The following is a 25197-nucleotide window of genomic DNA, read 5'->3' on the forward strand; positions in this document are numbered from 1 at the left end:
TACCCCTGAGCCACACTCTATTCCCTGGTTTCTTTAAATATTGCACTGCACTCAATTTACTGCCATAACTGTGTTTTGGGTATAGAATATCAGACTGTCTTCTGAGGCCCCCTGCCCTGGCCCAGTTCTCCACACTGGTTCTGTCTCCCTCTTATAGTGAGCTTATACTCCTGGGTGGACAGTAAGTGACATATTGGGAGTGCTGGGAGCCATGTGTGATGGGTCAGCTGGGAGCCATTGGTAAGGTTCCAGGCCAGCCTCCCAGTGTGTGATGAGTCCTGTTCATCACCCTGGGGGAGGGGAAGGTGGTCTCTGTGACTTCAGCTTGCAGAGGTGTAGGGTGGAGGCTGAACAGCAGAGCTGTGTCCTCAGTGGCCCTGAGCCTGCAGCCGCTGCATCTGCAGGATCTGGCTGAGAATGCACTGGACGTCCTCATCCATCTGTCCCTGTGGTGAGATAGGGGTTGACAGAGGCAGAGAAAAACCCTGTGTACCAGCTGAGTGCTCCTCTGGCCCCTAGAAATCCCCCTACTCCAACCCAAGGGAGTCAACACTGCATGAGACAGGTCTGTACACTGGGATGTTCCCAGAAGCAGAAGGGGAAATGGGCCCAGGCAGTGGCAAAGGAATCATGAAGCTGGGCTGGCACCGTGAGACAGTCAAGAGGCAGGGACTCACCTGAATGGCACACAGCAGATGAGAGCGGTATAAAGCCACCACAGCACCATGCTCCTGGGCCGCCTCCTGTGGACATGGGGGAAGGGGAGGCAGAGAGATCAGATGATCAAACTCATCCTTGGCTACACAGTGAAGTCATCTGAGATCAGCCTGGCCCACATGAGACCCTGCCTCAAAAGAAAAGTGGGTAGGAAGGAAGGGAGTGGAGGGAGAAGAGGAAAAGAGGGATAGCAGAAGCATCTGAAAGGGGAGGCCACCCACAGGAAGACACACCCACATGCCACCACCTGGGTCAAAGCCCATGTTCAGTGGCTGCTGATGTCCAAGTCAGGGCTGGTGCCCTAACCAGCCTGGAATCTGCCATCCATCCCCATCTGTACCCCGACCGCTCCATCTGTGGCTCCCATCATCCCTCCCCTGCTGCAAAGTGGTACCTCCATCCGCTGCTGCAAGGCTATCACCTGGCCTCGAAGGGCCTCCTCCTCCTTGGAGCTGGCAGGGGCTGCCTGCTGCGCCTTCAGAGACTCTTTCAGTGTGAAGACTTCTTTGGATAGTTCTGTGATCTAAAGTGTGGGGAACTCTGTGAGTCTCAAGGCAGGGGTCAGGGACCTCTGCACCTCTATTGGACAGCTTCATAAAGGGTCACTGATTTGGGCCAGGAGCTGAGCTGACTGGGAACTTGTATTTGCACAGCTGAAGGGCTGAAAATATTCCTTGAGTTTTTAAATGTTTTGGGGGAGAAGAAACACAAAGACCTATTTTGTGACCCTTGAAGGGATTCCTAATCACATCTGGATGTTCATCAAAGTTTTGACACAAGTCCCTGTCTTCTCACAGCAAACAGGAAGCAGACAACCTACAGGTCAGCAAATACTGTCTTTCTGGCCCTTCTGGGGGACACTAGTCTGGAGTTGCCTAGCTGTCTATGCTCAGTAACCCATAAACACAACTTGAGGTTTAACCTCTTGTCATGGGATGCCCAGTGTTGACCTGTGACCTCCACACATGCACATGCACACAAAGAGCACACAGAAAACAATACAACTGGCTGCCGGTGAAATGGTCCTGTGGGTAACAGCACGTGCTGCCAAGCTTATCTCTCTACCTGAGTTCAATCCCTGGGACCACATGGTTGAAGAAGAAAACAGATGTAGGCAAGTTGTCCTCTAAACTCCACATGCATGCCCCAACCCCCAACTAAAGAAATGCATATAATTTAAAAAACTTCTAAACATTACAGATGGGAAATGTGGGTTCAAATCCCAGCTTACGATTCATTTAGTAGCTGTGTGACCTTGTGTGAGTGGACTTACTTCTCTGCACCTGTTACTTCAAATGGGGATCATTAGAGGGCAGTAAGTGAGCCACACCAGTTACCATGGTTACCATGACCAGCTGGAGCATCGGCAACCAGAGTGGCTCTAGCTGAGACTCGTCTCTGTGTCTCACTTTCCCATGGGTAAATGGGCTGATTTCTCAAGGCCTTCCCTGTTGGGAGGGTCTTCAGTTCTGTGTAACCTTGGCTGAGCGGGCCCCAACAGCGAGCAGGAGGGAACCCACCTTCTTGTCTTTCTCCTTGGCCTTGTCCAGGGCCTCCTGGGCACGGCTCTGGGCCTGACGTGCCCTCTCGGCCTCTGTACGAAGACCCCGGAGCTGCTGCTCAGCCGTGGCCAGCTGGGCCTCGGCCGCGTGCCTCTCGCTCTTCATAAACAATGCCTCACGCTGCACCTGTGGCCCAAGCCCACACGTGACTCTCGGGACATTTAGACTCAAAGAAGCTTGGTTCCAGGGACTCTCCCCACCCTTCCACACAGAGCTAATGGCTTTCCTCTTCCAAGATGATTCTGGATTCCCACCCCACCCTAGGGATATCGAGGTCCTGCCATGCACCTCTGGCTACTAGGTGTGTGTGCCTGGACAGGTAGTTAAGCCTCTCTGTGGTTCAGCTTTCTCAGTTGGTGGTGCAAGCCCGAGATCCTGATACTCAGGAGGCTGAGGTAAGAAGGTCAGCAGTTTGAAGGCTACATCGTGAATTCAAGAACAGCCTAGAAAACTGTGGAAGACTCCATCTCAAAACACACACACCATCCCTTGTAAGAAGTTTGTGTTTGTTTGCATTGTTTTGTTGAGGCAGGATTTCCATGTACAGCGGTGCATCACCAAGTCTGCTATAGTTTTCAGCTCAGATGGGTCTCGGTGAGTAGGGCGCTAGCCCAGCATGCACCAGGCCAGTGTTAACAGGTCCTGGTAAGACCTGTCATCAATGTCATTGGGAGGTGGAGGCAGGAGGGTCATGAGTTCAAGATCAGCCTTGACTATTTGATTCTCTGTTATAAAAACAACCCCCCACCAAAAAAAGGGGGAGAAGGCCAGGGCTTGGGGTCAGCTCAGCGGGTAAAGGCGCTTGCAGTAAAGCTTGGCAGTCTTAGTTTGGTCCTCAGGACACTCATGGTGGAAAGAGACGACTGGGTCCCACAGGCTGCCAGCTGACTTTCCCACCATACCATCTGTGTGCACACACATAAGGAGGGAATAATAAATTAAATCTAAAAAGAAATATTAAGGGCTAAAGAGATGGCAAAGGGATTAGAGCACTGGCTGCTCTTGCACAAGACCTAAGTTCGGTTCCAAGCACCCACATTGCGCCCCACGCCTGTAAGTCCAAAGTTCGGCGGATCGGACACCCTCTTCTGTCCTCGCGGGCACTGTGCATGTGCACTGGGTGAGGCCCCACGCCTTAAAGCAGCCTGGCGCATGCGCTCACCTGAAAGACCTCCGCGCTCGTTCTCTCGTGCCTGCGCGCCAGCTCCGCCAGCTGCGTCTGCAGCTGGGTCACCTGGTGGCGCAGCGCGCCCAGAGCCTGCTCGTGCTCGTCTGCAGGCACCGAAGTCCCGCGCATGCGCTCCAGTTCCTCTCGGGCGGCGGCGTGGGCGGAGCTGAGTTCTGCGACCCGAGCCTCCGAGTCCGAAAGCGCTTGGCGCAGCTCAGTGGCCTCCGCGCGTGCGTGCTCGCCTGTGGCCGTGGCCGTGGCCAGCAGCTCCCTCAGCGCCTCCAGCTCGCGGCTCCGCCCCTGTGCCGCCTCCTCGGCCTCTGCCTCAGCCTCCGCAAACCGGCCCCTAGCGGCCTCCAACTCAGCTGCGGCCTCCCGCTCACGTCTGCGCAGCGCCTCCTCCAGGCCGAGGATCCGGGTCTCCAGCTCGGCCTGCAGCGCCGCCGCCGCCGCCCCCGGGTGCAGGACCGCTGCGCAGGGGCCCTCGGTGCGGGTGGTCCGGGCTTCCGTGACCTTGAGTTCTATTGCCTCAGCTCCGTTGGCCTCTGTCAAGTTGGCCTGATCTCCTGTGGTGTCTGCAGCTGTGGCCTGTGCCCCAGTGGCCTCTGCTCCCATGGCTTCCAGGATGGTGGCCTGAGCTCCCGCAGCCTCGGCTCCCTCATCCTCTGTCACAGTGGCCTGCTCCCTGGTGACTTCTGCTGCAGTGGCCTTGACTCCAATGGCGCCTGTATCCATGGCCTGCACTCCTATGACCTTCACTCCTATGACCTCTGCCACTGTAACCTGCACTCCCGTGGTCTTCACTGCCGTGGCCTCTGCTCCTGTGGCCTGAACTCCAGTATCCCGCAATTCCGTGGCCTTTACTAATGTGGCCCCCACTCCTGTGGCCTCCATGTTACTAATCCCTGTACCCGTGAGCCCCTCCTGCACCACATGCACTCCATCAGCCTTCATTCCAAGATTCTCTTTCCCTCCTGTGGCTTCTGCCGCCACCTGCTCACTTTCAGCATTGTTACCTACAGCTTTCATGTCTAGGGCCTGAAGCACAGTGGTTTTAGTGTCCACGGCGTCGGCTGCCACTCCATCCTTCCCCATGGCCTCTGGTCCTGCAGCCTCAGGCTCTTTGAGTGCCGCTTCTGAATAACTGGCTTCTGTGTTCCTGACACCCAGGGAGCCTTCTGTTTGGAGTTTAGTGCCATTTGCTGTGGTTTCTGGATACGTAATGCCGTTGACCTCCGGGACGCTGGGACCATTCTGGGTGGAGGTCCCCTTGTCCTTCCTTTCCTTATGTGCTATATCTTCTCCCTCATGACCCCTGGTCACCTCCTGCTGCTGCTGCTGTGTGTTCATGGCCTCTGCGTGCTGCCTCCGGAGCTGCTCAAGCTCTGTACGCAGGAGGTCATACAAGACCAGAGGGACTACCTCAGGCTGACTGTCTTCCGCCATCTGCACCTCGTCCTTCTCAAACTCCTCAAGAATCTGGGGATGGGGAGTCAGGCAGGCTAAGGGGCCTACTCACCATGTTCCCCGCCCACCCCAAAGTCCCCAGAGCTGTGCACTGCCTCGGTTTCCCTACCTGGACCTTCTCCAGCAGCTCCTGGTTCTGCCTGGTGAGCTGAGCCACCTGCTCCTGCAGGGAAGCCACCAGCCCCTCGGCCTGTGGACGAGGGTGCTTTGACAACACATCAGCTCCTGGCAAGATCGGAGAGAGCAGTCAGGCTGGGAATACACACCATTAGGGACAGGGGTCAGGAATCATTCAGCAGGAGACCCAGCACTGCCTCAGGAAAGTGGGGGGGGGGGGCTCAGTGCATGTGGCACTCCTGGCATCACAGCCTCCATTCAAGGTCATGCCTCTGCCACACCCAACCCCTCAGAATCCCAGGTGGGCAGCAGTGAGGGGGTGGAGGGGGCCAGAGCTCACCTGGAAAGTCAGACATGTCCCCCTCCTCGTCCTGCAGGGTGGCCACATCATAACTGGTATTCTCTTTCTCATTCTAGGGGTGGAGTTCAAAGTCTACCTCCAGGTCTTGTCCCTTGATACCCCCATTACCTCCCAAAACTGGGTTGTTCATATATCTACACAACACCCTGGAGACACCTGGCTAGTTGTGGCTGTATTCATTGAGCATCAATATGCCTTTCCATGTTCTACTGAGATGCAGGGGTGAACCAGGGCCTTACACACACTAGGCAAGCACTCAACACTGAGTCACATTCCCAGCATATGGTCAAGGATCTGAGTTTGAATCCCAGCACCTCACCAATAGAAGATCATCTCAGTGCATGTTTGTGTAATTATTCACTTACAAAGATACGTTATTTTCTTACCAGCAGGAAGTAGTTTGGAAAGAACGACGCCCAAATTCCCAAATATTGTGTATAAATGTTTGTTTTCATTTAATTGGACTTTGTTATATAAAATTAAATAAAAAAATAAATAATAATAATAATAAAAAGATATGTTATTTCTTCCTTGTGTGTCTGCACGGGGGTCCACTAATGCTACCGTGCATAAGTGGCTGCCAGAGAACAACTTGAGACTTGTTCTCTCCTCCCAACGTGTGGGGAAGTGAACTCAGGTCAAGAGAGTGGACAGTAAGCCACTTAATCGGCTGGTCCATCTCGATGATTCTAATTGCACACTTTGAGCAGTATAAGGTAGGTTTGAGGGGTGTGGTACATGTGTGATTGGGAGATTTATACATGGGAGGTATGTGGGATTTGTATGTCAGTGTGGCTGCCATCTTTGTATGTGTGTGTTTGGACAAGTCTTCATAGGTATGTGGGTTTGTGTGGCCAGGACATCGTGGATGCACCATGGTGCCTCGATAAAGCTCTGACTGACACTCACCCCACTTGACAAGTTCCACTGGCCCATCCTGGCCTCACCCCCTCCCCCTCGGTCTTTCCCATTCCTCTGCTATGGCCCCCAGCCCCTCCCAGCATTCCCCCTTATACTCTGATGATGGCCCACCCCACCCCTACCCTGACTTTGTCCTCAGACTTGCCCCACATCTCCACTTCCATTCCAGGCTCCAACCCCACCCAGCTTCTGGCCCCACCCCCAGTCTTGGATCCCAGCCTGCCCACCTTCTTGCCCTGTCCCCATGGCAGCACCCTAAGCCCTCCCCTTCACCTCCAGCAGGGACAGGCGGCTCTGCAGACTCTCCACCTCCCGGCCCAGGTTCTCCTTCTCCTCCTGCTTCTCCGCCAGCAACTGCTGCAGCTCCTGCACCTGCAGAGGCCAATGTCAGCACTTAAGGACCTGAGGACCCAAGTCCCTGGACCCTGAAACTGAAGACCCTGGACCCTCCCAAGCAGTGGCCCGCCCCACCTACCTGCCTCTCCAGGCTGTGGACTGAGCTGGCCTCTGCTTCCAGGGGCTGAGGGTAGAAGTGGTTGGAACTGGATGGAGCTGGACAGAGCTGGATAGCCATGCGCCACGTAGTGTCTGTCAGCCATGACTCTATTGTCCGCATACACTGAGCACCTACTGTGTACCACTCCACCTGGGCTTTCACGCTGTGTGCCACAGCCCGCTCTGTTCTCTCACTCACTCAAGGTGCTTTGGCCCAGGGCCTGCTCCATAACAGACCCTGTTCCAGGCCAGTCATTCATTCACCCACTCCTCCACATGGGCCAGTCACTTATCCACTGTTTATCACCTCTGAGCTTGGCACCTTCACCTGAGTGTGCCCTCAGGGGCGTGCCTTTGAGCAGTGAGGCACTATGGTGGAAATGAAGGAAGCTGAAAATGAGGGTGTGACTTTACATAAGGTGGGCTGGGGAGATGTCGGTCGGCAGGTAACAAGCAGAGAATAGGAAGAGAGCCTTGGGGACAGCTGGACAGACAGCAATTCTCTACTGCAAACACCACATGCAAAGGCCCTGGGGCAGGACAGAGCCTGGCATGTGGGAAGGCCAGTGAGGGGCCAAGTGTCTGGAGCAGAGAGAGAAGGAAGGGGAGGAAGTTAGGGTGTGGTGTCCCAAGGAATAGCTCACCCACACGCAGACCACAGGCCGTGCAGCCTCCTAACCTCCCTTCTCCTCTGTTCCTTGTGCTGTTCCAGGCCCCTGATCTTCTGCAGGAGATGGCCTCTCTCTTGGCGCAGGCGCATAATCTCCTCATAAGCTTCCTGATCATCCTGTCCCCTCCCCATCGGCGGAAGTCACTTTAGGCGAGGTATCCAGGGCTGCACCATCCTGAGTGTGAGGCAGAGCCCCCTCCCACCCCAAGCTACCCCCACCTCTTACGGGAATGGATGTGCTGGCTGGAGGCTGGGGTGCCTTCCGCTTCTTGGGGGCCCCTCGTTTTTCATGGCTGGACACAGAGTTCTGGTGTGGGCACAGGGGGACACAGGACACGGGGCCTGGGCCAGGATCCACTCAGGGGATGCAGTGTGACCAGCCCCCAGCTGTCAGCAGCCCCAGCTCCTCCCTGCTTTCTTGTGATTGACCCCAAGTTCGCCCCACTCGCCCTACCTCCCACCATTGGCGATGCGCCCTTTCCCTGGCTCTGTTGTCCTCTGTGACAGTTTCTGTCCCTGTGAAGCCCGAGACACAGAAGACCCGAGGCGGGGGCGTGGAAGTGGCCAGGCTCATATCTCCCTCTGCCTGAACACAGTCCTTAGTAACCCCCATCCAGGCCCCAGTCTCTGTCCCTGTGTAGGATTGCTGGTATTCCCGTGACTGCCACTGGGTGGCAGCACGTCCAGGAGCAGCGGAACACAACTGCTGTCCTCGTGGGTCTCTCTTCCTTTTGGGGTTGGGGGGGGGGGAATAGTGAGAGTGTGGATGATGCAGGGGACTGTCAGCCTTCCAGGTTCCTACCTGAGACGAGGCCTCTCCGGAGTCTTCCTCTAGAGAGGCTGGGAGAGAGGGGGAGCAGAGTCAGGGACCCAGTTCTGTGTTCTCAGCTCCAGAAAGGCCGCTGGTCAGTCCCGGGTCCCTCCGAGGGCTCTGCAGCTCCCAAGAGCTAGTATTTTTGTTGTTGTTGTTCTGGGTTGGGGAGGGTTTCACTATGTAACCTAGGCAACCCACAAACTCAGATCTCACTTCTCTCGTCCTACACCTTAAAGCCAAGCCTGTGAATCAGGAACATTAAATTAAGGTAGAAACCTACAGGGGTGGAATCCCGAGTAAGGAGGGCCTCAGAACTCTCAGGGCAGTGTAGCTTGGGAAGTTTCCATACTAAGGGTGACCCAAGAAATCACAGTGGACCTTCAGACCACTCTTAAGTCCTCTGGGGCCCCTTGAAACTGCCCTGAAGCAGGGGAAAAGAAAATTTTCATGACCTAGCAGATCGGGGTACCTTGAAACTATCAGTAACATGCAAAGAAGGGGATGACCAGAAACTGCCTAGAAGGAGACAGGTAAGAAGGGCAGGGCTTGCACACCACTGGGAGGTGAAGGGTGCTGCACAGACTGCTGTAGAAGCTGCAAGATGAGCTTGTCCCCAGTCAGGGCTCCGTAGTGGGTGGCGTTCTGGCCCAGTACATCTGTGATGCCCGGCTGGGCTCCACCCTGCAGGAGCACTTCAACAGTCTTGGGACTGCCCCCCTCACACGCCAGCATCAAGGCTGTCCTGTGGGGGTAAGGGGGATGCTGAGGGGACAGGGGCTTATCCCCAATCCCCTAAACCCTACTCTACACACAGTCCAGGAAGACACTGAAGAAGCTTCCTAGTTCCCCAGCTCAGAGAGGTCCAGATAACTGCTCCAAGTCACACAGCATATGATGGAAAGGTCGGGAGGGGAGGAGCTCACCTGCCTTGCAGATCCTGGTCATTTGCTGCAGCCCCCTGCTGTAGAAGGAGACGGCACAGATCTGTGTGACACATCTGGGCTGCTATGATGAGGGGTGTGGCACCCGACTGATAGGGAAGATGAGATGGCATGAGTGATGGCTACCCTGGAGACTCACCCCACGCTTTGCAGATGATGCCTGGTGGCTGCCACCAAAAAGATAGTGTTGTACCCCACACACACCACAAGATCCCAGCAGCTCACCCGATCCCGGGGATTCATGTGTGCCTTGAAAGAGCAGAGCAGCTGTGAGCAGGACAGACAACCGCCAGCCGCTGGGAAAGACAGGAGACAGAAAACTGGGTGGAAGAGGCAGCTGCCTGCTGTGACACATTAATGTTTATTGCTGAGACAAGGTCCCAGTCTGCAGCCTGGGCGGCTCTGGAACTCACTCTGCAGCATGGCAGCTAACACCGGTCATGCCAGCAACTGGGAGGCCCAGGAGGAAAGATGGCTGCACCTTAGAGGTCATTCTGAGCTACAGAATGCAACCATGACTCAACTAAAACCTCAAGGCAGGAACAATGATCAGTGGTTAGAGCACTGGCTACTGCTGCAAAGAACCGGGGTTTGATTCCCAGCATCTACATGGCAGCTCACAACCATCTGTAAATTCAGTTCCAGGGGACCCGATGCCCCCCTTCTGGCTTATCAGAGGCATACATGCAAGCAAAATACTCATCACATAAAAAAAATTGTAAATACATGTTTTTTAAAAAAAAAAATTAAAATCATCCAGGCAGTGGTGGTGCATGGCTTTAATCCCAGCATTCAGGAGGCAGAGGCAGGCAGATCTCTGTGAATTCAAGGCCAGCTTGGTCTACAGAGTGAGTTTCAGGACAGCCAGGGCTACACAGAGAACCCCTGTCTCAAAAAAAAAAAAAAAAAAAAAAAAAAAAAAAGGCAAAGAAAATATTTTAAATCAAACAAAACAACTTTTTTAAAACTGGGCCAGGAAGATTACTCAGTTGGTAAAGGCACTCGCTGCCAAGCCCACTGACCTGAGTTCAATCCCCAGGACACACCTGCTGGGAGAGAGAACCCATTCCCAAAAGTCATCCTCCAACTCCACACAAGCACCTGACACAGATGACCCTACCTCCACAATAAACAAATCAATGCAATTTGTTTTTTAAGACACCCCTTAGTGTGGGAAGACACACCTCAGGTGGGATGGACACCACCTGAAGATGCCACTCTGACTGGGGACTTAGTGACTAACACCCCCAGAGCAAACCCAAGTGTCCTGTCCCCTGGAGCAGGAAGTTCTGCCTGGAGGAGTCTGCAGGCCTGGACCCTGTCCTCGTGGGCTCCAGCAATCAGTCCTTGGCTGTTCTGAGGACACAGTCCAGGAGATTCTGGAAAGAACTGGGGTTCTAACCACCCTACTTTATCCATCCACAGGCTAGGCTTTGGGGTCCAAGAAATAGGGTTTCCCACTGGCGCATGTGCCTAAATTCTTTGTACAATGGGGCAAAAGGCCTGGTTCCGATGGTGCCTGCGGCTCGAGCTGAGCCCCGTGCTGCACACCAAACAAGCAAAGCAACTGAAGATGATGGTCCCCATCTGTCTCCCAGCAACCAGGAGGTTGAGGCAGAAGACCCCCAACTTCAAGGCTAGCCTCTACTACAAAGAGAGATTCTGTGTCAAAATAAGTAAGGAACAGGCTGGGAAGATGGCTCAGTCTATAAGACACCTGAGTTCCATCCCCAAAACACACATAAAAGTCAGGTGTGGGGGTGCATGACCCCAGCACCGGGAAGGCAGAAGCAAAAGGACCCAAGGTTTACTTGTCACCTAACCTAGCTTAACTTGAGGAGGCCAGGTCCAGAGAGCCCCTGTCTCACATGAGGTGGGAGGCCCTGACATAACGCTGAGATTACCATACACATGAACACACATCCATAGACACTAAGAAAAAGATCTGGAGCTGCAGGTCAGAGGGAGGCCCTGTCTAGAATACCCAGTGAGGGACAGGGGGCATGTTTCACTGGCAGAGAACCTTCCTTGAATTTGGCAGACCCTGACTGCACTCACCTGCATGGTGAAGGGCTGTCCACCCACTGCTGTCCTCAATGTCCACCACGCAGGAAGCCTGGGAAGGAGTGACAGGTGATACCATCTGTTTCCTGAGTGACTGATTTCTGGGCCTCCCTGCTCCCTTGGGCTCTGCTGTATCTCAGGCTCTTTTCTTTATATTTCCATTGCCTTTGTTTCTATGTGTGTGTGCATGCTTGCACTTGGCACTGCATGTTGCTGAGAATGGAAGACGACCTGAGGGAGTCATCAAGCTTGGGGCAAGCACTTCTGCCTGGTGAGACATCTCACTGGCCCGCAGATTCATTCTCTTTAAGACCGTGTGTGTGTGTGTGTGTGTGTGTGTGTGCGCGCGCGCGCGTGTGCGCTCTCGCGTGCACATGTGCGCGTATGCATGTTCGAGCATGAGTACCTGAGGAAACTGGAAGAGGGGGTAGGGTCACTGGGATGTGGAGTTACAGATGGCTGTGAGCCTCCATGTGGGTGCTGGGAACCCTGGTCCTCTGAGACCAACCAGTGCTCTAACCACTGAGCAACCTCTCCAGCCCCTCTGGCTCTTTCTTCCCCCTTCCCCATCTTCCTACCTTGAGAACACATCTTCCAGCCCCCCCCCAGGTGACCCTACTTGAATGACAGTAATAGAAGGGACAGAACTGGGGGACCAGGAACAGCTGGGGTTTGGGGAAGTAACTGGAGTTCTGTGTGAACAGAGAATGAGCATCAGGACCTCCAAGAGTTGCTTCAGGCACTCGGGGTGCCCATACTTGGCTGCCAGGTGAAGGGCATTGTAACCTGAGGGAAGAAGAGATGGGAAGTGTCCTCCAGGTGTGCTCAGCCCCCTCCCTAGCCTGAACTTCCAAACTCAGCTACTTCTTAAAACCAGCTGTTCCCGTAGACCTATTTGTGCAGTCTGTTGTCTTTCCATACAGGGTCTTATTTTGTAGCCCAGGCTGGCCTGGAACTCACAAGGATCCACCTGCCTCTGCCACCCAGATGCTGGGATTAAAGGGCAAGTCTCATACAGGCCAAGCTGGCCTCCAGCTCACATACAGCTGAGCATCACTAGAGCTACTGATGCCTGTACCTCCGCACAGAGCTGGGATGACAGGTGTGTGCCAGTGGTGTGGAGGATGCTCCTACTGTTGGCCCTGTGGTCCCTGCTCTGGACAGCTGATCCAGCCCTGCCGTCCACCCTAGAAGTCTAGAAGTACCTGCTCCATCTGTACTCATGACATCTGAGCCTTGAGCCAACATCACTTCCAGACAGCCCGATGCACCCCTCATGGCAGCCAAGTGGAACCTAAAGGCATAAGTTAGGGGGTCAATCCCAGAAGAGTGTCCAAAGCCACCCCGGTCCCAGGGCTTGGGCACTCACGCAGACTTGCCCTCGGGGTCCAATTTCGTGGGCACCAGCCCTTTATGGGCAATCAGTGAGGCCACTCTGGCTGCATCATTGTTCTCCACGGCCTGGAGCAGGCGCTGATCACTTTTGCCCCAGTCTTGGCCCTGCAGTGGCACACCCAGAGGTGCATGGGACTGAATGGATCACTGTCTGCTCCCCACCAAGGAACAGGGGCAGTTGCTCCGAGTTCTCACCCACCCACTCCTGGGCACTTGCCTGGCGCCTGCCTCTTGCTGTGGATTTCGGGATAGGGCACGGACCACAAGGCGGGCAGGAGCCGAGGTCGGCAGAGCTGAGCCGGAGCTGTGGGGTAAGTGGTCCTGGCTGGGAGCCTCGAGACATCGTCTCTGAAACCTGCATCTCCCAGCACGTGTCTGCAGACCCACCCCCACACTGTCTTCCAAATGTCAGTCCTCAAACCACCTCCCCTCGTTGTAACTTAAGCCAAAGCCAATTTTATAAGACAGCGCCCACCTTTTTTGTGGGAGGCAGCGGCTAACTATATAGATCAGGATAGCTTCCTCTGCCCCCAAAGTGCTGGAATTAAAGGCAAGGTCTCCAATGCCCCTGCTGGTTTTGATTTTTGAGGCAGGATGGGGTGCCATGTAGCCCATCCCTGTGAGTCAGGGATGACCTTGAATTCCTGATCTTCCTGCCTCCCCGCTCCCCAGGGCTGGGATGACAGGTATGAACCATCACACTGGTTTACATAGTGTTGGGGAAGGGAGCCAGGGCTTTGTGGGTGCTAGGCTTGGCCCACTGACCCAAAGCCCCACCCCTCGTCTTAGTTTTTTGAGACAGAGTCTTACTATGTGATCAGACTAGCCTCAAATTAAAGATTCCTCTGCCTCAGCCTCCCAACACTTGGGTGACCGGACTTTCCCAAAACATCCTCCAGCGCCACTTGACCCCACAACGCGCCCCACCCCCACCCCCGCGTTTCACAGCTCTTCTGCCAGGGTCTCATCGTCGTCGTCCCTCCCCCCCCCCCACCCCCTAGCATTAAGGCTTGGCCGGCAGAGCTGCAACCGCAGATGTTCCTAAACTCCCTGCCCAGGAGCATGGACTGTTCCCAAGTGTCCTACAAGACCTGCACCCTGCAACACCGGGCTGACCCCGCGCCCGCACCGAGGCCCTCGGCGCAGCCCTCCACGCCCAGCCTACGCCCCGCAGCTTCCCTGCTCCCCGCCCCGGTCGAGCATCTTCCCCGGGAAGGAGGGGAAGGCGCAGAGGGATCCAAACGCCTACCGTGAAGGAGGCGGCTGCGCATAGGCACAGCTGCTTCATGGTGAAAAGGTGGGGACAGAGCCAAACAGGCCCACACCCACCTCCCCTACACTCGTGGCCCCGCCCTCCTCCTCAGGCACAGGACCCGCCCAGCTCCTCCCCCAGCTCAGCCACGATCCTGCCTGGCAGGTGACCCGTCATTCATTGGTCCATCATCTCCCAGTCGTCTACTCATTCATTCGTACATTCAGGCCTATCTTTTCATTCATTCGTTCAGACATTCATTCTCTCGTTAATTTCCTCACCCCCATTCACTAACCCATCTTTTCATGGGCACATTCAGGGCGCACTCATCCCTTCACCCACTCACTCCTCTGGCCCACCCGTCCACCCATCCACACTGTCATCATTTGATCCCTTCCACAGGCTCTCACTCTGAACTTGAACCCGCGCCTGCCCCTCCCATATCCACCTACGGACCTGACCTGGGACTGACCTAGACCTCACCTGCGTAGCCCTCCTCACATGCGCAAATGGGTTTCATGTAGACCTGTAGACCTGTCAGACGCAGCTCTGGAGGGCCAAGCTAGCAGGACGCCCTGCCCCCGCACAGGCCTGGTACACAGTCAGGACTGCACCTCATTCACCCAACCCAGATCAACTGAAAGAGAGGGTGCAGCCCGAATTCTGTCTCCCTTGGCTGGAATTAGAGCCCTCCACGCAGGACCCACAGAGGAATCCCTCAGCCTGCCGCTGGGGGAGGGCAAGGGTCTCTGGGCACCATGTCGCAGCCCTGGGCAGAGGCTCTCCTGTTCAGGCTTTATTGAGTGACTATTGGATGCGTAGGAAACTCAGAGCCAAGGCAAGCTCTTTCCTGCTCTGTGGCTTCTGTGCGTGTAGCTGGCACTATAGAAGGTGTCTTGGGGACTGGGCAACAGTGACACTCGACAGATCTGTGGGATGTGGAGTTCCAGACAGTCAGAACTTAGGGTGAAGTGAGGAGTTCACCCAGTAGCCTTACACAGTTACTCATGTGTTCCCTAACAAGCAAATCCTGCCTCCCTGTCCCTCAACACTCTGGGCACTGGGCCAAACTTCTCTATGGAGAGATCGTGGCACATGCGTGCACGCCCCCCCCCCCCAAACACACACACAGGTGTTCCAACAGAGAGAGACAGAGAAAGAGACTATTGAGCTAGGCATGGTGGCACATGCCTTTAATCCCAGGACTCGGGAGGCAGAGGCAGGCAAGGCCAGCTTGGGCTACAAGGACAGCACCAACAAATCTTTACAAGCCTCCGAGGGGGTTTTCTCAATTAGATCAGGTCATCGAGGGGCCCCCATATAAGGTAATTCCCATTCTGGACATGAGAAACCAATGCCCAGAGCCCGCTGCGCCCCTGCCTAGCAGCTGAGATGTAGCCTGGCGCTTGGCCACCCCAGGAAGGGACCCAGAAGCCCAGGGCGCCAGGGAGGCCTCTGCAGCAGCCATGGGTGTTCGCTTTCTTCCCTTGGGGCTGCCATGACAAAAGCGGAGCTTCACTCTGGCTGCTGCAAGGAAACCAGAGAAGGGCGGGCGGGGGCGGGACAGGTCTGCCATCTGCTGCCCAGGCTGCCCCAGAGCCCCCGCCCCTCCCACCCCAACACTGCCCCTTCAGCGCCCCACGGGAAACACAGCCGTGGCCCATCCCAAGCTAGGCGTGTCTCACCAGGGATGGGCTGCAAGATTTCGAAATAATTCAGCTTCTAAAATAGACATGTCTTTTTTTCCCCCACAAGTTTCTCTGTGTAGCTTTGGAGCCTGTCTTGGAACTACAGAGATCTGTCTGCCTCTGCCTCCCGAGTGCTGGGATTAAAGGTGTGCACCATCACAGCTGGTCTAATTCAGCTTTTCAGTAAGCATTTTCCCCTTTGATTTAAAGAGTACATTTACGGGGTGCGTGCCCAGGTGCATGGAGGCAGAGGTCAGAGCACAATTCTGTGAAGTCATTTTCCTCCTTCCACCAGTGGGTTCTGGGAATCAAATTCAGAAGAGATACTCGGTGATTAGCGCACGGGCTGCCCCTGAAGAGTACCCGGGGTTCGGTTCCCAGCACCCATATGGGGCTCACAACCGCCTCTAACTCCAGTTATGGGGACCCGACTCCCCTTCCGGCCTCCACAGGTACTGCACACACGGGGTGCACAGACATGGATGCAGGCGACACTCATACGCAGAAAATGCTTAGCTGCAAGCACCTTTCCCCACTGAGCTATCTTGCCAGCCCATTACTAGGCTATTGCAGTGATTGGGTTTCCAACTGGCTGTGATTCTCAAGGATTCTGTGGGAAGATGTATCTGAAGAAATGAGGGACCAGGTGGAAAATGTTAGAGGGCCAGTCCAGCCTTACTGTGTAGGAAAGCGACTGCTGGATCTCACCCTCTCTGTCTGTCTCCCTTACTTTCTCTCTCTCCCTCTCTCTCTCTCTCTTTCTGTCTCTCTCTCTCTGTCTCCAAACCTTTCCATTCCCATTCCCTGTGCAAGCCACACCCACAGATGCCCAGCCCCGACAGGAGGCAGGACCCTTCTGAGCTGTGTGACTTTGCAGCTTCCACGCAGTCTCTGAGCCTCCCTTCATCTCTCAAATGCAGACAATATAAGTTCATTTCTTGACAAATCGGTGTAAGGGTGACACCAGGGCTCATGGAGCAGAGAATTGCTAAATTCAGAAGGATCCAAATGAAATCAGGAGTGGGAAGAGATTGGCGGTATCTCACTGACTCCTTGCTAGCATGTGAAAGACCCTGCTTCCATCCATCACTGGGGGAGGCCATGCTGACCACTGTGACCCAGACTGGGGATGGGAGAGCAGAGCTGGGCCATTAGAGGGAGGCAGTGCACCCATGTGCAGAGTTAGCATTTGGCTAGCCGAAAAAGAACTGGTCCATGAAGATGCTAGGACAGTTACTTGGGATACTGGGGCAGAGGGGACCACTAAAGGCAGAGCCCTGGGTTCTGACCTACAACTGGGGCTTGAGAAGGAGGTGGTACTGAGGCCCTCCCCCAGGCCTGCAGACTCACCTCTGTCTTCTTGAACCTTGCCCGGAGGGTCTTCATCACGCCGGCTGGGAACTCTGGTCCTGTCTCTGGGGAAGGGGTGGGTGCAGTGAGGGAGCATGCTGGGGAAGTCAGCCATAGCACCCTACACAGCACAGCCTTGTGCTCCTCCCACACAGCCAGCCCCACCTGGGTAGATCTGCTGCCACTCTCTCTGCTGTGTGTCCCTGTGAATGTGAGGTGCCCTCTGTGAGAGAAATGTCCCCAACTGTAAACAGAGGAGTTCATCCTTGGCCCGGTAGCTGTGAGTACACAGCACAGTCCCCAGAAGGGGCTGGTGGACAGTAAGGGCCATCACCACGACCCCATTAGCTCAAGCAGCTCTGCAGTCTTCTTGTGCAATCGCTGATGCCAAGAATCCTCCTCCCCTGCTTCTCTGTAGAACTATTCCTAAAACCCCATGTGCTGATTCTGTCTCCTAGACAGAATGAACTTTACCTCCCCAGTTGGAACTGCCTGCATTCTCCTCAGCTGGGGCACTTCCTCTGCCTTTAAGGTAGCTTCTAAGCAAGGTGCAGCTTCCAGGTTTGCCCAGTGATAAGCTTTTTACTTACTGGGGGTAGAGGGATGGAGACACCTGACAATCAGTCCCTTGTAGGAAGGCCAGTCATACTTGTGACTACTCTTGGTAAGCAAAAGCAGTCTATTCAGGGAAGACCCAACTATACACCCATCCATCACCCATCCATCCTTCCACTCATCCACCCATCCATCCACCCACCCCCATCCATTCATCTACCCATTCATCCACCCACCAACCCACCCATCCCCCACGCATCCACTCATCTACCCATCCATTCATCCATCCACCCACCTGTACATCTTTCCTTCCCCCTCTACTACTCAGTGTGACAGTTCACCCTCACCCCTAATTATAAAGTTCAGTCACACCCAAGAATGATTAACCCAGGAGAGTCGTCCACAGGTTGCCAGTCAGGATGAAATCGCGGCATGGGGGCAGGCAGGGAAGGCCTGTGGATTTAGAGGTCTACCTCCTGGAAGAGGTGACCGCAGCAGAGGCCTAGCGACAGGTGGGTTCCCACAGTGGTTCAGGGAGAAGGCTGCACATTGAGCGAGGTCCCCGGCTGTGGAGTGGGACTCGTGTGCCTGTCATGAGTGTGCGGGTGCATGTGTTCGGGGTGTTGCAAACAGCCCCCTCCCTGACGCCCTGGAGCAGTGTCAGTTCCCAGACCTTCCTTTCCTTGGGACCCAGGCCAGTGTCTGCCCTGGCCAGTCTCATCCCCCCTACCTCAGGCGTCTCCAGGCCAGAGCCCTGTGTGCACCACAGCCTCTCTGGTTACCAGCTCCAAGTGCGAGCTGCCAGCAGCAAGAGTCGGGGTGACACCTGATCAGGTTGGAGGGGCACCCTCCCAGGGGACAGGATGAGCCGAGAGAGAAGAGCTGCTATTGGCCAGCCCAAGGACTGCCTCTCCCTCTGGCCTGTGCGCTGCCGCCTCCAGGAGGCCTTCACTTGCTGCCTTTCACCAGGGCCCCGGGAGTCACCATCACCATGGCCTGGTCCTGTCTGTGACCACCATCAGGCACAGGGTTAGATGGTGCCTCCCACCGTATGGCCACGGGAAGGCGATCACAGGAGGTCCTTGTGACATCTCTCTCTGCATCTCTGGGCACCTCTGTGTAACATGTGGAACTCGCTGCGTTCTGGGGGCCTGACCCTGATGCTCTGTGCTATCCCAGGAGAAGCACCCCAGAAGCAAAGTCGAGAAAATGTTGGCAGAGGGTCCGGGGGGGAATCTGCCTACGAACCTAAAGTTCCCACTCATTCTATCCTGTGGCCCAGAGAGGAGCAGATAGAACTGACAGCCACACAGCAGAGTCTCAAAGGCAGCCCTAGGGTCTCGCGAACTCTAGACCAGCTTCGAACTCCCACCGCGGCTGTGTGCACGAGGGGCGGGGCTCTGCCCACTGAGCGAGAGACCCAGGGGTTTTTTTAATGGGTTTTGCTGCTGGTTTTGTCGCTTTTTTGAAATAGGGCCTCACTACGCAGCCAGGCTGGGCTGGAACTCGGCTCCTGCGAGCTGCCCCATCAACTTCCCGACCCGGGACAGTCTGCATCCCGGAACGCACGCGAGCCACACCGGTAGTCTCTGCCAGCACTAAAGATGGCGCCCGCGGCGTCAGCGCGGCACAGGCGCTCAGAGGAGAACGCTTCCTCCGCAACTAAGCCTCCCACATCCTCACGTATCTAGGGAAGGTGGCTCCTCTTTCCCGGCCGTCCCTTCCCCATTTCCGGCGGAAGCGGATCAACAAGGGAAACTTTATTGTTCCCTTGCGGCGGTGTCGGCGACGATGTCGGTGAATTATGCAGCCGGGCTGTCGCCATACGCGGATAAGGGCAAGTGTGGGCTGCCCGAGGTGAGGGCCGCGGTGTCCGGGTCCCCGAATGACCCCAGACGGGGGAGGGGGGGCCCGGAGGAGCGGACATTGTGGGAACAGCAAGAAACACAGATAGATAATGGGAAGGACTTCCCGGAAAGGAGGGGGCGGGAAGTCCTGGGTGACACAGGGGCGCCCAGGTCTGGGAAGCAGTGAGGGGCTAATAGGAACGAGACCCAATCGCCAGCCCGGGGAGTGGGCGCTTTAATTCCAGGGTGGCGGGAAGCGACACGGGTCTGCGGGACGAAAAGCCGGCACCGCCTCCTGGAGTTCGCCCCTGTACCCCACCCCTGTAAGCCAGGCACACCTCGATGAGGTGGGGTCGGAAGGACCCCGAGGGTGGGGCCATCAGCCTTTGTTGGGTTGGGTGGGAGTGGGAGAGAAGTCTCTTTGTAGCCCAGGCTGGCCTCGAACTCACAGAGATCCTCCTGCCTCTGCCTCCCGAGTGCTGGGATGGCAGGTGTGCACCACCACGCCCAGCTTGTCTTATGTTAATGGAGCCTGTAGACATATCTGGCTGCATCTTGATTTAGAGACAGGGGTTATCTAAAGTCAGGGTCCGGGTGACGTCACTGGATGTCATGGGAGCCACAACCTGAAGGGAGTGAAGGAGAGTGGGTGCCTACTGGACAGCACCCAGGAAGAGGGCTCAGCACATCAAAGGCCCTGGGTGGGGGCGAGGAGAGAGGCCACACTGACCCGCAGGAGCCTGTCCGTGAGAGGCACGTGCTGACACCTTATGCCCTCTGACCCCCACAGATCTTCGACCCCCCTGAGGAGCTGGAGCGCAAGGTATGGGAGCTGGCACGGCTGATGTGGCAGTCCTCCAGCGTGGTTTTCCACACGGGCGCCGGCATCAGCACCGCCTCCGGCATCCCCGACTTCAGGTCTGTGAACAAGGAGGAGAAACTGAGGCAGGGCTCTTGCTGGTGCCTCTGGGGTCCAAGGTGAGGTGGGAGGGCCACCTTTCCGTTTCTCTGGTCTCTGGAAGGCCCAGCAAGCACTTCACATGCCCGACAGCCAGAACTTAGGCAGGTGATGTAGTTAGTAACTGCAAGGGATGCTGGGAAGTGTAGCCTTGATGTGGCTTGGCCACCCAGTCACTGGAGTTTGCAGGAGCACAGTAACACTGCACAGTATTCTGGGAAATGGACCTCAGCCCCAATGAACTCTCAGGCCCTTGCTTACCTGGCTGCCTGTGTCTCCCTGACAGGCTAAACAACTCAGGGCTGAGGGCCATTGGGACCCCAGCACCCCCAGTGTGGACTGGCTTGGGTTAACAGGAGGAGCCTGTGGACTGGAAAATGAATTTTTTGTTCTCAGTGCCGATTTCTCATCCTCTCTCTGCTTGCTGTCCTCAGAGGCCCCCATGGCGTGTGGACCATGGAAGAGCGTGGCCTGGCCCCCAAGTTTGACACCACCTTCGAGAGCGCCCGGCCCTCGAAGACCCACATGGCCCTGGTGCAGCTGGAACGTGTGGGCTTCCTCAGCTTCCTGGTCAGCCAGAATGTAGATGGGCTGCATGTGCGCTCAGGCTTCCCCAGGTCAGATGGCAGTGGGCCAAGGGATGTGGGGCTCAGCTACACCCCTTCCTTCCCCGGGAATCAGGGTGCCTGAGCTCAGGGCATTTTAACTCGGAGCCTTCAGCAGGCCAGCACTTGATCACTGCTGGGGACTGCAGGCACGACTCCACCTTGAGCCACTCCGCCAGCCCCACACTGGTGGCATCTAGGCGGGCACTCTAAGGCCAACAGATTGTTTTGTTTTGTTTGGTTGATGGTTTTTCATGACAGAGTTTCTCTGTGTGGCCCTGGCTGTCCTGAAACTAGCTTTGTAAACTAGGCTGGCCTCAAACTCACACATCTGCCTACCTCTGCCTCCCAAGTGGGATTAATGGCCTGTGCCACCATCATCCATCTGGCCAACAGATTTTTGTCGTGGGGAGCAGGTATTTGTGTGTTTGCAGAGACAGGATCAGCTCCGCCTATCACAATTCCTCTGCCTTGACCCTGCGGGTGAGCAGCCTAGGAAGACTTTGGAGGAGGCAGGCTGAGCAGCTGGCTCAAGCCTCGTGTTTTAGGAAGGGTCCTGACTCACATTCTCTTTTGCAGGGACAAGCTGGCTGAGCTCCACGGAAACATGTTTGTGGAGGAATGTCCCAAGTGTAAGATGTGAGTGTCACATGTGACGATCAGGAGGGGTGAGGCAGGGCTCTCCCAGGACCCCCCCTGAGCCAGCTAAGGGGCCCTAAAATAGCCTTAGGGAAAGCTGGGAAGTATCCCTGTTCCTCCCTGTTCCCAGCTGCAGTCAGATAAAAACAGAGGAAGAGGAACTATGAGGAGGTAAACCCTTCTTTCACAGTCCCCCAAGCAAGAAGCTACGAAATGGGGTGACACAGGACAAGCCCTTGGAAGTGAGGGCTTCTCCCTGGCCCCCTAGCCCCCATCCCCATCCCCCACCCCCACTATGGCTCCAAGCTGAACGATACCATTGCTTTACACAGATCCTCGGGGTATTAAGCAAGAGCTGTACCCCTGAGCTTTGGCCCCTGATCCCCTCTTTAAGTTGCCCAGGTGCTGAGATCACAGGTATGAGCCATCATGTTTGGCTTAGTTGCCTTCCTCCCAGCCCCCCCCCAGGGTGGATGGCAGAGGCATCAAGTGTCTTTTTGGTATTGTTGGAGGGTTTGGTGGTTGGTTGTTTGGGATTTTTTTTTTAAGGATTTATTTACTTAATATATGAGTGTTCTGCATATATATATATATATATCCTTTATGCCAGAAGAGGGCATAAGATCTCATTACAGAAGGTTGTGAGCCTTCTGTGGGTGCTGGGAATTGAACTCAGGACCTCTGGAAGAGCAGCCTGTGCTCTTAACTGGTGAGCCGTCTCTGCAGCCCCAGCATCGGGTGTCTTAACTCAGTCCCTCTCCTTGTACTCTGAGGCACAGTCTCTCAGAACCTGTTACTTGCTGGTTTTGCTGAGTGACCAGGAAACCCCTGGGGTCGCCGTCTCAGCACCCCCAGCTCTGGGGTGGTAAATGTGCTCTGTGTTACATAGGTTCTGGTGACTCAAACTCATGATTACATGGCAAGCACTTTCCAGACTGAGCCGTCTGTCCTTCTAGCCCTCGGCCAATTGTCTTGCTGTGTACGCCAATACACTGGTTACACCACCCCCGGATCCTTGAAAGAACACTAGACTAGGCACGTCTCCATTCTTCCCCCTTATACAGGCAGTACGTGAGAGACACAGTCGTGGGCACCATGGGCCTCAAGGCCACAGGCCGGCTCTGCACAGTGGCCAAGGCAAGGGGACTAAGGGCCTGTAGGTGAGTGACTTTGCTCACACCTGTCCCTGTCAGGAGGTGATGGCCCTAACTCCCTTCCCTGACCTGCTGCAGGGGGGAGCTGAGGGACACCATTCTGGACTGGGAGGATGCACTGCCTGAACGGGACCTGATGCTCGCTGACGAGGCCAGCAGGTGTGATCCTGTGCTCCCCGGGTGGCAAGGGTGGGGACAGCTGTACAGGCATGGGACAGACCCACAGAAAGTCAGGACTCCTGGGTGGGACAGTAGAATGTCCTCTGCAGCACACACACCCTTGGGCAGGATAGGTGCAGAGGAGAACCTGGAACACAGGGATGATTGGAAGCTTTGTTTGGTTTCTTGTTTTCAGGGTTTCTGTGGTACTGGGGAGAATACTGGGCCTTGGTACACTAAACAAGCACAGAGCCGGCCTCTCACTGGGGGATTCTAGGCCGGGCTTCACCCTGACTACACCCCCAGCCCCTCACTAGGGGATTCTAGGTGGGACTCCACCCAGACCACGCCCCCAGCCCCTCATTGCTTCCTGCTCCCAGGACCGCAGACCTGTCAGTCACCCTGGGCACCTCGCTGCAGATCCGCCCCAGTGGAAACCTGCCCCTTGCCACTAAGCGCCGGGGAGGCCGTCTGGTCATTGTCAATCTACAGCCGACAAAACATGTATGTATGTGCCAGTGCCCTGCCCTGTGGCCCTGTATTCCCTACTATATCCCCTGCCCCGGCCTGACTGTCCATCACTCTGGCAGGACCGTCAGGCTGACCTACGCATCCATGGCTACGTGGATGAGGTGATGAGCAAGCTCATGAAGCATCTGGGGCTGGAGATCCCCACCTGGGATGGACCTTGCGTGCTGGACAAGGCCCTGCCACCCTTGCCACGCCCAGCTGCACCCAAGACTGAGCCCCCTGCACATCTCAATGGCTCAGTGCACGTTGCGTGTAAGCCAGAGCCCAACAGCTCTGTACCCCACAGGCCCCCCAAAAGAGTAAAGACCGAGGCTGCCCCCAGCTGACCGGGGTGTGTGGGGTGGGAGGGGTACTTGTAGGAACCACACACGTTAGGATTTTTTGTTTTGTTTTTGTATGCTGAGGACTGAGCCTGGGCTTGCACACACCACACCCCGCCTTTTTCAGAAGTTTCCTTGAAATCTGGGTTTCCTAAGTCGCTCAGGCTGGTCTTGAACTCACAGCTGTAGCCCAAGCTGGCATAGAGCTTGCGCCCTGCTCTCCTCAGCCTCCACAGTGGCAAGGGTGGCTAGCGGATGCCACCAGGCCCAGCACAGCTCCTTGGGAGTCTCACTGTATCCCTTGTCCGCGTCCCTCCCGGGAATCTCGGGACACTGGGAGAGGCTGTGTCCCAGGGCCGAGGATTCACGTGCCTATCTACCTGCCACACCCCACTTGTGACTCAGGATGTGCCCAAGCGGTAGCCACACACTCCACCTGCCACCCCTTGATCCAGAGCCACCAGGAACCCATCTACACTAAGGGCCCCAGGCTTCTGGAAACCCCCAATGCAATAAACATGGAATTCCTTTCTTTTTTTTTTAATTTATTTTATTACATTTACTTATTTCCTTTGTGTGTGCACATGTACATTTATGTGTGTACAGTATTAGGTTCATGTGTGGAGGTGACAGGATGACTTGAAGGAGTCAGTTCTCTCTTTCCACCATACGGCTCCCCAGAATGTAACTTAGCCATCGGGCTTGGCTGCAAGTACCTTTCCCAACTGAGCCCTCTTACTAGCCGCCAGTCTCCTTTATTTGCCCGAATGTGTTAGAATCCCCAGCCAGCCCAGACTACATGAAACTCTGTCCCAAAAAGTTAGATCTTTCTGGAGTCACCCCACCCCAACATGGCCAAATCCATGGAGTCGACCATCCCTGAAACACCGGTCCCTCTGCAACTGTCCTCCTGACCACCTTGAGGCCTGGGGACAGGTCTCCTAGAAGTCTCTTGCCCATGCATACTTGATTTTTTGAGACAGGGTCTCACTGAGCCTGGAGCTTTCCCGTTAGGCTAGGCTGGCCCTCGAGCCCCAGGTATCTCCATGTCTCCACTTCCCTGGCACATGGCTGCCTGATAACTGCAGAGGGTGTCAGATCCCCAGGAACTGGAGCTCGGATGGTTGTGAGCTTCCATGTGGGTGCTGGGACTCAAACCCCGGTCCACTGGATCGTCTCCCCAGCTCCCTGCCCCTAATACACTGTTCTTTTGAGACAGGGTCTTGGTAAGTATCCCTGGCTGACCTGGAGCTCACAGAGGTCAAAGGCGTGGTCCTTATGCCCTGCCATTTTTTTATATGTTCTGGGCATTTGAGCTCAGGTTCTCATGCTTACACTGACCCATGTCCCAGCAGCTCATAGGCATCTGCTTGGTCAACACAGCCACTGTGCCCAGCTTGACGCTGTGTCAAGGTCGGAAGTGAGGACACTCAGGCTTTCCCACTGT

The 25197-nt window shown here is 55.6% G+C and overlaps 2 protein-coding genes across 3 annotated transcripts; one reads left to right on the top strand and one right to left on the bottom strand.

Annotated features, from left to right (window-relative positions):
* Nucleotides 1-189: 189 nt before the first annotated feature.
* On the bottom strand, nt 190-17046 carry Ankrd24 (ankyrin repeat domain 24). The gene is made up of 21 exons (XM_051177322.1): nt 16983-17046; nt 12910-12996; nt 12667-12797; nt 12503-12591; nt 12019-12083; nt 11292-11349; nt 9459-9529; nt 9216-9322; nt 8847-9034; nt 8281-8318; nt 7705-7785; nt 7488-7595; nt 6789-6833; nt 6587-6685; nt 5372-5444; nt 5024-5139; nt 3442-4926; nt 2238-2405; nt 1112-1240; nt 678-743; nt 190-446 (listed from the first exon to the last, which is right to left on the bottom strand). Exons 1-21 carry the CDS (start codon nt 17016-17018, stop codon nt 369-371), a joined length of 3318 nt encoding a protein of 1105 aa, XP_051033279.1. The 5' UTR covers nt 17019-17046; the 3' UTR covers nt 190-368.
* Nucleotides 17047-19231: 2185 nt separating this feature from the next.
* On the top strand, nt 19232-24290 carry Sirt6 (sirtuin 6). 2 transcript variants are annotated; one of them, XM_051177303.1, is made up of 8 exons: nt 19232-19394; nt 20175-20302; nt 20777-20959; nt 21527-21586; nt 22651-22746; nt 22819-22899; nt 23280-23403; nt 23490-24290. In XM_051177303.1, the coding sequence occupies exons 1-8, from the start codon at nt 19329-19331 to the stop codon at nt 23754-23756; spliced, it is 1005 nt and encodes a 334-aa protein (XP_051033260.1). In that variant the 5' UTR covers nt 19232-19328; the 3' UTR covers nt 23757-24290. The 2 variants fall into 2 exon arrangements, with proteins under 2 accessions (XP_051033260.1, XP_051033261.1); XM_051177304.1 differs by having other exon boundaries at nt 19244-19374.
* Nucleotides 24291-25197: the final 907 nt, after the last annotated feature.

The sequence above is a fragment of the Phodopus roborovskii genome, unplaced genomic scaffold (assembly GCF_943737965.1).
Source record: "Phodopus roborovskii unplaced genomic scaffold, PHOROB, whole genome shotgun sequence".
NCBI classification, from domain to species: Eukaryota; Metazoa; Chordata; class Mammalia; order Rodentia; family Cricetidae; genus Phodopus; species Phodopus roborovskii.

Coding starts and splice junctions, on each gene's coding strand:
- Sirt6 (XM_051177303.1), top strand. CDS start 19,329: ATGTCGGTGAATTATGCAGCCGGGCTGTCGCCATACGCGGATAAGGGC. Junction 21,587..22,650: donor GAATGTCCCAAGTGTAAGAT/GTGAGTGTCACA, acceptor CCCCTTATACAG/GCAGTACGTGAGAGACACAG. Junction 23,404..23,489: donor ATCTACAGCCGACAAAACAT/GTATGTATGTGC, acceptor TCACTCTGGCAG/GACCGTCAGGCTGACCTACG.
- Ankrd24 (XM_051177322.1), bottom strand. CDS start 17,018: ATGAAGACCCTCCGGGCAAGGTTCAAGAAGACAGAG. Junction 11,350..12,018: donor GCCTGAAGCAACTCTTGGAG/GTCCTGATGCTC, acceptor ACTCCTTCCCAG/GCTTCCTGCGTGGTGGACAT. Junction 9,323..9,458: donor ACATGAATCCCCGGGATCGG/GTGAGCTGCTGG, acceptor CTTCCCTATCAG/TCGGGTGCCACACCCCTCAT.